This window comes from Leptosomus discolor, chromosome Z, assembly GCF_034619465.1.
Source record: "Leptosomus discolor isolate bLepDis1 chromosome Z, bLepDis1.hap2, whole genome shotgun sequence".
Taxonomy (NCBI): Eukaryota; Metazoa; Chordata; class Aves; order Leptosomiformes; family Leptosomidae; genus Leptosomus; species Leptosomus discolor.
Window position 1 is genome coordinate 22,416,616 of NC_141419.1, and position 12,119 is coordinate 22,428,734.

The window sequence follows — 12,119 nt, forward strand, 5'->3', positions numbered from 1 at the left end:
CTTTCAGGCTTCTCTTTCTTCTCTAAGAGGCAGCCTTGCCAAAGTTTAAATTCTTGTAACTGTAAAGGGAAGCTGTCTTTTTTTGGGTTTTTAGGTCTTTGCATTGCTGCTGCTGCAGCATTCCAGCTCTGTTGCTGACTACATAGTTGAGATTGCACCAGTGCTTCAGATTGTACAATCATAGAATGATTTGGACTGGAAGGGACATCAAAGACAATCTAGTTCCAACACCCCTGTCATGGCAGGAACACATCCCACTAGACCAGGTTGCTCAAGGCTCCATCCAACCTGGTCTTTGAACACTTCCAGGGATGGAGCATCCACAGCTTCCTTAGGCAACCTGTGCCAGTGTCTCACCACCCTCAGGGTGAAGAACTTCTTCTTTATATCTAGTCTAAACCTGCCCTCTCTCAGCTTCCAACGATTACCCCTCGTTCTGTCACTGCAGGCCCTTGTAAAAAGTCCCTCCCCAGCCTTCCTGTAGGCCCCCTTCAGGTACTGGAAGGCTGCTAGGAGGTGTCCCCGGAGCCTTCTCTTTTCCAGGCTGAACAAGCCCAACTCTGTCAGTCTGTCCTTGTAGGAAAGGTGTTCCAACCCTCTGATCATCTTGGTAGCCCTCCTCTGGACTCATTCCAACAGCTCCACGTCTGTCTTGTGTTGAGGGCTCCAGAGCTGGACACAGTATTCCAGGTGGTGTCCCACGAGGGCAGAGTAGAGGGGCAGTCACCTCCCTTGATCTGCTGGCCACACTTCTCTTGATGCAGCCTAGGATACGGTTGCCTTTTTGGGCTGCGAATGCACATTGCTGGCTCATGTTCCTCTTTTCATCCACCAGCACCCTCAAGTCCTTCTCTGCAGGGCTGCTCTCAAACCACTCATTGCCCAGCCTGTGTCTGTGCTTGGGATTGCCTTGACCCAGGTACAGGACCTTGCACTTGGCCTTGTTGAACTTCATGAGGTTGGCCTGAGCCCACCTCTCCAGCTTGTCAAGGTCCCTCTGGATGGCATCCCTTACCTCCAGCGTGTCCCTCCGGATCTTTTGTGTCTTTCATATGCAAGAAAGCTGTTGACATTTCAAAAAGGATTACCTGATGTGGTTGACCTGTCTCTGTTAATGGTTGACAGGAGGCCTGAAAACAGTCAGCATAAACTTCAGTAATGAAGAACAATAGGATCACTTCAATGCTTCCTTTTTTCTTAGTAAGAAAAATCTTGAGCTGGACTTTCAAAAGCAGCTATATATAGTTGTTCCTCAGTTTCTGTAGGATGTATAACTTAAATAGTCTTCAAAAATTGTCCAGTGAATGCCCCTGAGAATTTTTCCATAATATTTTTAAGTCATCCAGGTAACTGATGAAAACTGTTATGGTGATGCCATTATGGTATGAGGTCCTCAGCTGACTGCTCTGCAGCAAGGACCTGTAAGTGGTGGTGTTTCTGGAACTCCCCATGTTCCTCTCCACTGACAAATGTTAATGACAGGAGACCTCTGTCATCCGCACTAAGTCTACTAATTGTAGCCAACCATTTTTTAATTTCCTCTTTCCTGCTCTTTTAGGGGTTCAGTAGATTGCTTTCTTCATTGTCAGTGCATCGTGCAAACTCTGCTCAGTGCAGGATCATAATGCTATGTAGTTTGAGACCTTTACTTAGCTGCAAACAAGATCAAATTTTTTTTCTTCAGGTTTTTTTTTTGTGCACAACTAGCTACACTACTGCAGCTGTCGAGTTTGGATTCTGTTTACCAGTAATGGCTCTTAAATCCTATAGCTCATTACTGGAGAGAAATTACAATAACATACAGATCTGTAAGGCAGATGCAAACTAAAAACTAAATCAAAATGTACTTTTTACCTAAGCTCATATTTTATGGAGTCCTGAAGAGAACCTTTAAGAAGAGTTTCTCTTCTCATATCTGGGATTTGCCAGAAAGACCAGAGCTTCTTTAGGGCAGAAGCACTTTAAAGGACTTCAGAAATAAGTTTAGTAGGATTGATGGGACTGCATGTTCCATGTATTGGCCAGGTAATTCAAAAGATCTAAGAGTTATGGTTGCAAACTACAGTTTAGCAGCTTGGGGGAAGGAGAGGGAAGAAATAAATTAAGAGCACTTACAGTCTAATATTTATGTGTGTGTATATATCTTTTTCCAAAACCACTTTATTCTGGAAAAGAGTAGTAAAACAAAAAATCGTCTTTGCAGTTCATGTGCTAACAGTTGTTACTGCTCTAAAATCCTGCTTCTGGCTGAGTATTCATGTCAGCACACTGCCAGAAGCCTCTGTAGAGTCTTGATACAAAGCAAGCTAGTAATCTGGAAGATTTCACTGAGGTGGTCACTGACAGGAACTTTGTGCTAACAGTATATGACACAGGCTAAACTTGCAGTATTGGTGCACTTTCTGAACTGAACTATCTATTTATGGTTGTGGATACTACACAAGAACATTTATTTTGTATTCACTATCGAGTGTTACAAGGTGCCACAGCTCTTTCAGTGGTGATACTTCAACTTTGCATGAGATTCTGAACAGTGCAAGGGATGTGGCAGGAATATAAAAAGTTTCCTTAAGATTAAAGGGTGGAAAAATCTGAAGGCTAAACATTTTGCTAAATGTTTTGCAGGCTGGACAATCTGCTCAACATGGCTTATGGAGTAAAGAGGTAATAAAGGACTATGAGGTTCATAACCAAATTATTTTTAAGTATTTTGTATACTCTTACTTTTTCAGTAAGACTTATATTAGATTTTTGCATGTTGAGACTTAAGCTGAAATTGCTCATTTTGGTGCATTCTATATGAAAGAGGCAAACCTTTTGTAGTAGTTCCATGGAATTCCCATTTCAAATGACTTACTAATCCTCACTGGTTTTATAGCATGCTTTTCTTTTGTCTGTTACTTCATTTCAGATGGACCTAGCACTGTTCCCCTTGCTTGTCTGTAGTAATGTACATAGTATTTGTGCAGCTGGGGAGAAGAAAAAAATTGCCGTATTAGTCTCACCAGCATGCTCATGCTGTGAAAAGCCCTGTATCATTTCCCTTTCTATTTTCAAATTTCTTTGCTGGGGTTTTCTGTGAACTGCTTTATGATTCTTTTTGTTTTGCCCCATTCTTTAGTAGATTTCCTCCAATGACCATTGATGGAATGACCAGTTTGGCGGGAATTAGTATCCCCGGACATGCGGGAACTGGATGGTGCATTTTTGTGTACAACTTGGCCCCTGATGCTGATGAAAGTATCCTCTGGCAAATGTTTGGACCCTTCGGAGCAGTAACCAATGTGAAGGTCATCCGTGATTTTAACACCAATAAGTGCAAAGGTTTTGGATTTGTAACTATGACAAACTATGACGAGGCAGCTATGGCAATAGCCAGCCTGAATGGATACCGGCTTGGGGACAGAGTATTGCAGGTGTCCTTCAAAACAAACAAAGCGCACAAAGCCTAACAAGTTATTCTCAGTGCATTAATACATGAAAACTATACAACAAAGGCAATTTACATGAAGCTTTATGCATTAGTAAATGCCTTTGTTGTATGCCAGTGTGGAAATGGGGATAAAATGACTACTTAGCATCCTAAGAATATGTGAGATTTTTTTATTGCTGATATTTGAATTAAAACTTCGTAAATATCTTTTGTGTTTGAATATTGTCAAGAGGTACAGGGTTTTTACCTGTCACGATGCATATTCTATTGCCTTCTTTGAAGAAGGTGGACCTTTTAAAATGTTTCAGCTAACGGAAGAAGTTTTTTTTTTACATGACTGCTATTAAGCTATGAGTAAATATTGAGGCTTTGTGTTACACTTTCTGGTTCTTTTGTTATTTCTTGATTTGCCTTGTGTTTAATTTACATTGTAATGCATTGGTGTTCTGTTGTTCAAGAAAAGTATTTGAAGTTTACGTTTAAGTTATAAAGTTATAAGCAGTATTTATTTTGTAATTATCATTTGGGTTGGGGAATGGGAACACGTTATAAAAGCTTATTGTAAGAATACTGGAGAACTTTTCGTAAAGCAGTACCTTGCCAAAGAGATAAGAGCCTCTTTGATGTGGGTTTAAAAAAGCATCTATTTTTATAAAAAAAAAAAAATTTGGAGAAACTTTTTACTGGTCCTGGAACAAATATTTTGACTTGAATACTTTGAGAAATCTCTTCATATGACACCTAGTGAGCTTTTAAGACTTACCAGGAAATTTGCAATTGTTGGGGAAAATTTAGAAAGATTTATGATGTAGAAATACTTTTGAGACCTTTGTATTAAGTAGAGTCAATGGGATGCACTGTTGGTTTCATTTTTGTAATCATCAGTGGAGTCTTCGATCATCCTGGTTATTAAGTGATAGGTGGCTCACATTGATTTGTGATTTTGAAACAAATGAAAATTTAAAAAAATATAAGAGCAAGCAGGAAACTTAAAATACCAAGAGATGGGGGAAAAAAAAAATCTGTTCTTCCTAAAGAATTCCCTTCAGTTAGAGCTCATGGTGTTTAGTGATGTACTTGCTATTGTTTGAAGAATTGTTTTGTCTTAAGAAAAGACATTGAGCATGGTTTGCACAGTAGCAAATCAACAGAAGTGGCCTGAGTTGGGTATATTTGGAGGTATTTTGAAAGTTATGTTCAAGGCTAACACCTGAGCTTTGTGTAATGTAAATAAAACCTTGAGTTATGAACCTTTCAGCGAATTTTGATTTTAGTTTTATTTTGAGTTACATGCCAAGTGATGTTCAATTTTGAATGTTTTTGTATGAGTTTTTTCTTTGTAAATGGCATTAACATTGTTACTTGAGGTCTGCTTATTCATTTTTGTTGTCCTGAGGACATGAATTTACAGTGCATCAGATCTGTTGCTATTTTTGTCTGTAGATAGTCTAGCTTCAGCTGTTTATGGTGATGCTACATTTTTGTTTATAAATATGTTTGTGGTAAAAAATGAGTATAATCATTTTGAAAAAATTTCCTTACATTTTTCATACAAAAACCATAAATACCTGTATGCTATTGAAATTTAACTTTGTATGATGCTTAAATCACTATTTGGGGAAATAGAAGTCTTTACCATGTATTGAAGAAATTTAAGAAAAAATACAGAATATTTTCTGATTAGCATCTAGCTTATAATTAAATTTTTAAAAAAAACCTGAGGGTTTGATGCCTTCACCAGGATGCACTGACAATTATGTAGTTACGTCCTGCTTTTTGTATAAACTGAGATGCTCATATGCTTCCCCTTAAAAAAAGCAATGTTCTATGCATAACATAGTTGTACACTATCTTTGCAGTTGCTTTTGGTTCTTATTCTTTTAAATTGTAGTTACAAATTTTTCAGTATAGTACAGTACATATACTGTGAAGCGCGTGCTAAAGTGAATAAGCGAGTTTTCATGCTGACCCACTCAATGCTATTCAAAAATCAATTGGCTTCCTGAGCACTTCCTCATTCTTAGGTGCATTTAGATTGTTAAAGCTAATCCTCTGCATTAAAAATTGTATATACTATAGAAATCACAAACCTTCTGATGTGGGGAAAACAGTAGCTACGTGCTTCTTTCCTGTGCTCCTGTAGCAACTAACGGCATTGATGAGAAGGCATGTAAATTTGGCTTCACTTTACAGTGTTTATCAGAGCACTTAGTAAAATATAAGGCTGGTATTTATTTGAAGTTGTATAGTATGACTTAATTCACATCTGTTGGAATAGAAAATATATTCTGTTGAGTATTTAAGAGGTTGTACATGTTTTCTTTTGTGTTTGGATCCTTTGTACTTTTTCATGTTCAGTACATCAATAAACAAAGTTGAAGGGAAAACAGTGTCATGAGCAGGTCTTTCACCATATTGTCCTCTGCTTTAATTGGTAAGCAATCTGAGTGAAAGTTTTCAACGATCTCTCGAGCTCCTTTTAACTTAGGATCCTAGTTACCAACAAGGAGGTAAGACAGTGGAGCTGTGTACCAGTACTATTAGAATTAGTGCCAAATCTTTTCAATTCAGTTTCATATGAACCACTCAATACTTTGGCTGATACAATAAATGAGTCATTAAACACATTCAGTAAAAATTAATGTGCTGTCTGTCAAGCAGGCTGCTCTTTGGTGTAGCTAAGTTACTGTCCTAGTGTGTTTAAAATAGAGGAGAGGGAAGGATTTACTCTATTACACTATCCGTTTGCTGTTTAATTACTACATTAAGTTCTGTTTTCCATTGGGTGGATTGAGACAATTCGATTAACTTAGTTTGCTGTTCTTTTCCTTTCCCAGCTCTTGAAGAAATTCTTTAAAAATTAGTCAACTGTCTCTTGCCCTTTTAAAGTATGTATGCTCATGAATTCATTTGCTTTGCTCAGTTGAGTGAATTTCCACCAGTGAGAACACAATTCCAAAGTGGCTTATGCAGTATAGCTTCTATTTTTAACTGTCTTTTACCTTCTCTTTTACATCTTTACTGTGACTTTTTTGGTCTAAAACCTGGTAGCACATGTTGTGAGTGTTTCCCATCACTACAGTGTGATGGAATCAAGTTTACTTGGGTGATGGGGTCATAAGTCTGTAGATAATAGGACTTCAAGATGACAGTTATAGCTAGTGTTAAACTGACTTTTTATATTTACTCATAGAAATAGTGTGTGCTGATGACTTTTTATGCAGTTACGTTCTTTGGTGGCTGGAGTAATGAAAGGATGCAAGACCGTGCTTGGCAGCAAATGAGGAGCTATATTTGGAGTTCATATTCCAGCAGGGACATCTGTGTGTTCAGCTTGCACTTTTTCATGGAAGGGTAGTTTTATATGAACCACACAGCTGATACCAGTTTTGAGTATGGTGTAACTAGCCACGGTTGTATTATTTTGTTATATGGAAATGAGGACAAAATGTGTTTATGTAAACACCTTCAGTTTAAAATCAAAACTGCTTATATTTTGAGGATTAGCTGCAGATAAGGAGGCAGTCGAGGAGCAACACTAAAAATCGTGAGTGCTGTTGCCCAGAGGAAAGGTCAGTGCTGAAAAATACGAATCTGATATGTAGCTGAGTACCTCTGGGGAGTCAGAGCTCATGAGTAAGAACCTGATGCAAATTTATACAGAGGTAGTACTTTTCTTACTATAAAGTTTTATGATAAAGTTAAGGAAGAAAATGTGAAACTACTTCATGCAGTATAGTGGAGGAGGACTAGTTCCTTTTGTACCTAAATAATAAGAGTTTCAGGAATGTCTATAAGCATCTGTGTGGGACTAACAGTGTGGATAAGACAGGCTGGAAGCATGACGCTGGCAGAGGGTGAGCTGTAATTTAGGTACATGAGTGTTAGCTGGGGCACTTGTGGAAGGGCTTAACTTCTGCAGAAACATCCTTGAGACTTGTGTGGCCTCTGCAAAAGATGTATGCAGTGAAATCAACCATGATAGGTGAACTTCCCACCTGTGTCTAGAAAAGCCTTCTGTTTGGCAAGAGAGCATTTTCCCAGTGTGAATGAAAAAGGTGCATTTTTTTTTTAAAGCAGATGGCTGTTGGTTGGGGTTGTACCTGGGGTGTATTAGTTGCATAACAGCCAGAAGTCATCAAATACTAATAAGTCTGGGATACTCTTATCTGTACTGCTGAGCAGGCCTGACTGATGTTTAAAATCCATTTCCCTTTGTACTGTCACTTCAAACATGCTTCATGAAGATAGCTCAGTGTATAGGAATAGTGACTTAAGTTAAATCTTAAAGCAGCAACAAGTTAGGACTTACTAGCAAAAAAATTTGTAGCCTTATTTTGTGGCTAGCAGAGAGGTTTTTTTACTGTAACAGTTTGAGAAATTAACACAATTTGAGATATGGTCCATCACAGGTAAAATAATAGCCTGGGATTGTGTTATTGCTGTCAATGCTGTTGATCTATCTGTGCTTGCATCTTCTGTAATATTGGGCTTCATCTTCCCAGTTGTGGCATTCAGACGTCAGCATTTCAATGTGTGCATCTCAAAACCAAGATGAACGCACCTATTTTTACACAGGAATTTTCCTTGTTACACTTGGCTGTAGAGGCACCTGTCTACAAAACTGTTGCTATGATGACTAATGCCTTGGGCCAGGAGATGGGCTAGCACATCAGAGGTCATCTGGGCCAAGCAGCTTAAAACAAAGCTGGGGGAGAGATTTGGTCTTTTGGTTGGAGGGTGTGGACCAGGTACACTGTGATACTGTGGGAAGTCTGTGTTTGGGGTGAAGAGCAGTTGTAATTTGAAAAGCTTGACTTGTTGCCCACACTTACAGTAGCTATGACAAAAAATGAGGAAGCAAGGTAGACTTTAAGGTACCTTTAAAGCACATGAGTGACTTCAGTGGGTTAAGTGGTTGCCTAACTTGATGCTATCAGGTCTGATACGTTACTGTCTTATCTTGTAATTACTTACCTATTTTCTGGGTTTGGCCAACATTCTGCTCAGACATAAATGGGAATAAGGAAAACATTGATTTTTTTTAAAACTTGTAAGGACACACTAAAACCCAAGCATAAGTGCAGAATAAAAGTTAATAAAACATCTTATTTCTTATTTTGTGTACTACATCATGTGACTCCTATACATAAGTGAGTTTAAGTCAGTGTGACTTTTTTAGTGGCCTTGTAATACTGTAAGGAAAGTTGCTACAAGTGCTGGCAGAGTATTGATTGTAAACACTGCATAACTTCACAAAAACATAAGAGCTGAATTTTAATTTGAAATAACTCATTAAATTATTCTCATTTATGCAGTAGGACCCTTGCCTAGGGCAGCACATGTATTTCTGTTGCTTTGAGCACAAGAATGCTCTTGGTTTCAAGTCTTTACTTGAATGTTCTGCTGATAAAAGCTTCTACAGGTCATGCAGTTGCTGATATAACAGGGCTATTTGCCAACACTTTTGAAAGGCAATATTCTCTAATGAAAAATTAAATAGCCCTGAAAGCTCGTTCACCACTTAATGTCTCCCTGTCTCGAAAGTTTGGTATTAACTTTTGGAAATACAAGGTATTCTGTAGCAGCCTGTTCTGTCAGAAGGAAGGTGGAGATAGGTCAAAGTGAAACACTTCCTGCTACTATCTGTGCTTTATGCCATCGTACAACATATAAGCAAAAGTGTGTTTGCAGACATTATTTTTTTCTGTCATTGATTAATATTGGCACTACTCTGATGGATCCAAAACAGTTCAGTTGTACAGTTTACTTCAAGCTGCCTTTCCTGTTTGTTTTCTGAGAAGTTACAACTCCAGAGGCTTTCTGGTTGAATTACTTTTCATGAACTGGTGTGTTGCATATTCATTGCAAACAGCTGCAGTATCCATTTTTGTTACCACAAACATATACATTATAAATCTGAATTTTGAAAGTAACTATAATGCTTGCCGTAAATGATGCTCATTGATGGTGGGCTTTTCTTGTATAGGCAAAATACTTACTAAAGTGAGTTTAAGGTTCCTCAGATTCCTGTTCGTTGAGCTAACACTCAAGAGCCACACATAATGTGTATTGTGCCCCATCCCACCACTCTGATCTGTAATTAACCAACCCATTCAGTGTGCATCCAAGCCACGCAAATAGATTTGTGCAAGTAACAGAGGGAAAGCTTAAGAACGTGGGCAGCTATGGGATTTACAGACTTCAGGGAAGACCAGAAAAGGCAAAATTAACTTCAGATTAGGTTGCCTATCCAGGATTTATATGCACTGATCCACAGCTGATTAGAACTTAATTTCAAGTGAGAACTCAATTCGTGGATGCTCCTGGTTACTTTCCTGATTGAAAATGGGGTCTTCCACATTCTAGATAGCTTAACAGTTCAGCTCAACATTGAATTTGATGGCTTAGAAATTCATATGGCCATCCCTCAGAACAACTCAGGTAAGAGAGGAGGGAACCCCAACAGGGTCAAGTCTGGACCAAAAAAGAAAGTTCAAGTTGTTGAAGATTCAGGTTATGTCTGAAGCTCATCAAGACTTCTTTTGTTTCAAAGGTTACCTTCTCTGGTCCTTTGGCTTGTTCTTGCTTTCTCTAAAAAAATGAGTATTTCACTTCCTGCTACCAAGATTGCTTTGCTTCTGTTTTTCTGGAGAAGCTGAAAAGGCTGTGAAAAAACTAAAAGCAAAGGCAGTAGAAGCCTGAAAAAGTTTTCAAGTAGAGATACCAAATTTCAGCAGTTCTGTCAGTTGATAGTGGGCTTTGAAATCTATGCAAAGCATGGAGAGCAGAAAAAATACAAGAACTGAACTTCTAATAAAATAAATTAGAAGTGAACTTACTCTTTGACTGAATTGCACCTCTGAAGTGTTGTGTATTTCTTGAGGACTTCACCTGGTCATGGTAAATCTTTGAAGAGACTCCGGAGGGCCCCTGCTTTAAATGTCCGTTAACAATGAAATTCTGTAGCTATTTCCTAGACAAGGAAATGAAGAGTTGCAAGAAAGAGATGGCCAAAGTTCCTTCCTCATGATGGAATTTGGAGTAATTATTGTGTGTCAGGATAACTTTTTTCTCTGTTCCATAGAGACATCTTTCTTTAGCAGCAGCTCTAGATGAGTAGTTCTGTAGGACAAAAAAGGAATTGGTTCATACTAGCCGCTTAAAGGCAAACTCAGTTTTCTTGGAAAAAGTTGATACTTACCCAACTATGTAAAATACTACAGGTGGGAATATTTTTGTTTTACTTCAAGTGCTAAGACTGAGATCATCTTATAGCATTGTCTATTTTTAATCTTTTACTGTTACAAACTTTTAACTGTGAACAAGCTTTAGAAGCTCTAATCCAGGGAATACATGGTGTATAATTTCAGGGAGTCTTGTCAAGGCATTATGTGACCTTGTTTGCCACTATTTCACAGTGTTCTCTCCTTAGATGATTCTAAAACATGAAAGATCCTTCAGTAATATGGCAGTACTGTGACAGATGTCACAAAATGCTCCTCCTCAAATTCTGATTTTTAGCTTTTTTCAAATACCCTGTTTAGAAAACAGCCCTGTGATCTGGTGGGTCTACCTGATGTCAAATATCCCTTCAGCAGAAGGGGCTTCAAAGAGTTGGATAAACTTGCGAGTTCAATGCTATTTGGCAGAATCCAGCAGTAGTCATGGTAACAGATACTGGAAGGTTTTTGGACTGGAAACCTGTTCAGGACTTTATGTGGTTTTGGGCAAAGGAGACTTCTCCAAGTGTCTGCATGTTGGGAGAAAGCAGTGTCAGGCTTTGGGAGAAACTGTTCGTATCAGAATCTAGTTTCACTTATCCACCAAGACAAGTGGAAAATTAAGAGTTGAGACTTTGGATTCAGAAAGTTGCTTTGAATTTCTTTAGTGTTTCTCCAGGAATGCATACACGATGCAGCGGAAGTCACCAAGGTAACTGTAACAAATAGATTAAGTGAGCAGCTCTGTGCTTGGTTATAGGAGCCTGTTTAACCATAAGAGATGCACTTCAGCTTTTTAAACAGCTCAGCCTGGCTGTGGAGGAGAGGAGATGGAGTCTGTTGGAGGCATCCAATGTGAATCTTCCATCAGACTTGTTGACACGCTGTTCTTTACCTAAATGAACCTACTTGCACACCAGGGCTTTGGGAAGATAGCTACATTTTTCTTCATACTAGTACTGTCATTTCTCCACCTTGAGTAACTAGGCTGCCACAGAACTGTCATCCGGGATCTACCTAGTTGAATTCTTGCTGTCTGTTCAGGCTCCTTTGCCTATAGGTTAGTAGGTGTGTCATGTTCACAGTGAATGGCACTTCACTTTGAAGGCTGTGGAGTTTTTGTTTCTTGTCAAGTCCACCTAAATGTCTTCAGATACTGACAAACCTTACAGATTCTGAACTGTTCTTTCTAAATCCAGACAGCTGCTCACCAGCTGAGGTCTATCAGCCCTCTTAATCTGATTTTCTTAGGAAATGAAGCAAAGATGGTTTGGGGGAGGGTTGTGTGGTTTTTTATCTTTCAGCCTTAGCTGCCCATGTATTGTCACTTCCAGCTTTGGCCTGATATTTTGTGCTTAATGCTTTATGGTAGGAGCATTGATTCACATTCAGATGTATTAGTATATCAGTATTGCCAGTGTAAAGTTTTCAGACTGGAGAAAAGAGGGCAGCAGAAGGATGTG

General features: G+C 38.7%; 1 protein-coding gene across 7 annotated transcripts in view; it reads left to right on the forward strand.

Moving 5' to 3' along the window:
- ELAVL2 (ELAV like RNA binding protein 2) overlaps positions 1 to 3,452 on the forward strand; it is a 54,830-nt gene extending 51,378 nt beyond the window's left edge. For 2 of the 7 annotated variants that reach the window (XM_086480414.1, XM_086480410.1), the window contains 2 exons: positions 2,626 to 2,664; positions 3,122 to 3,452. In XM_086480414.1, the coding sequence (XP_086336540.1) occupies positions 2,626 to 2,664; positions 3,122 to 3,452 (370 nt within the window). Of the gene's footprint in view, positions 1 to 2,625; positions 2,683 to 3,121 lie in introns of all 7 variants that reach the window. The other 5 variants (XM_086480409.1, XM_086480411.1, XM_086480415.1 and 2 more) reach the window with 4 other exon arrangements.
- Positions 3,453 to 12,119: the final 8,667 nt, after the last annotated feature.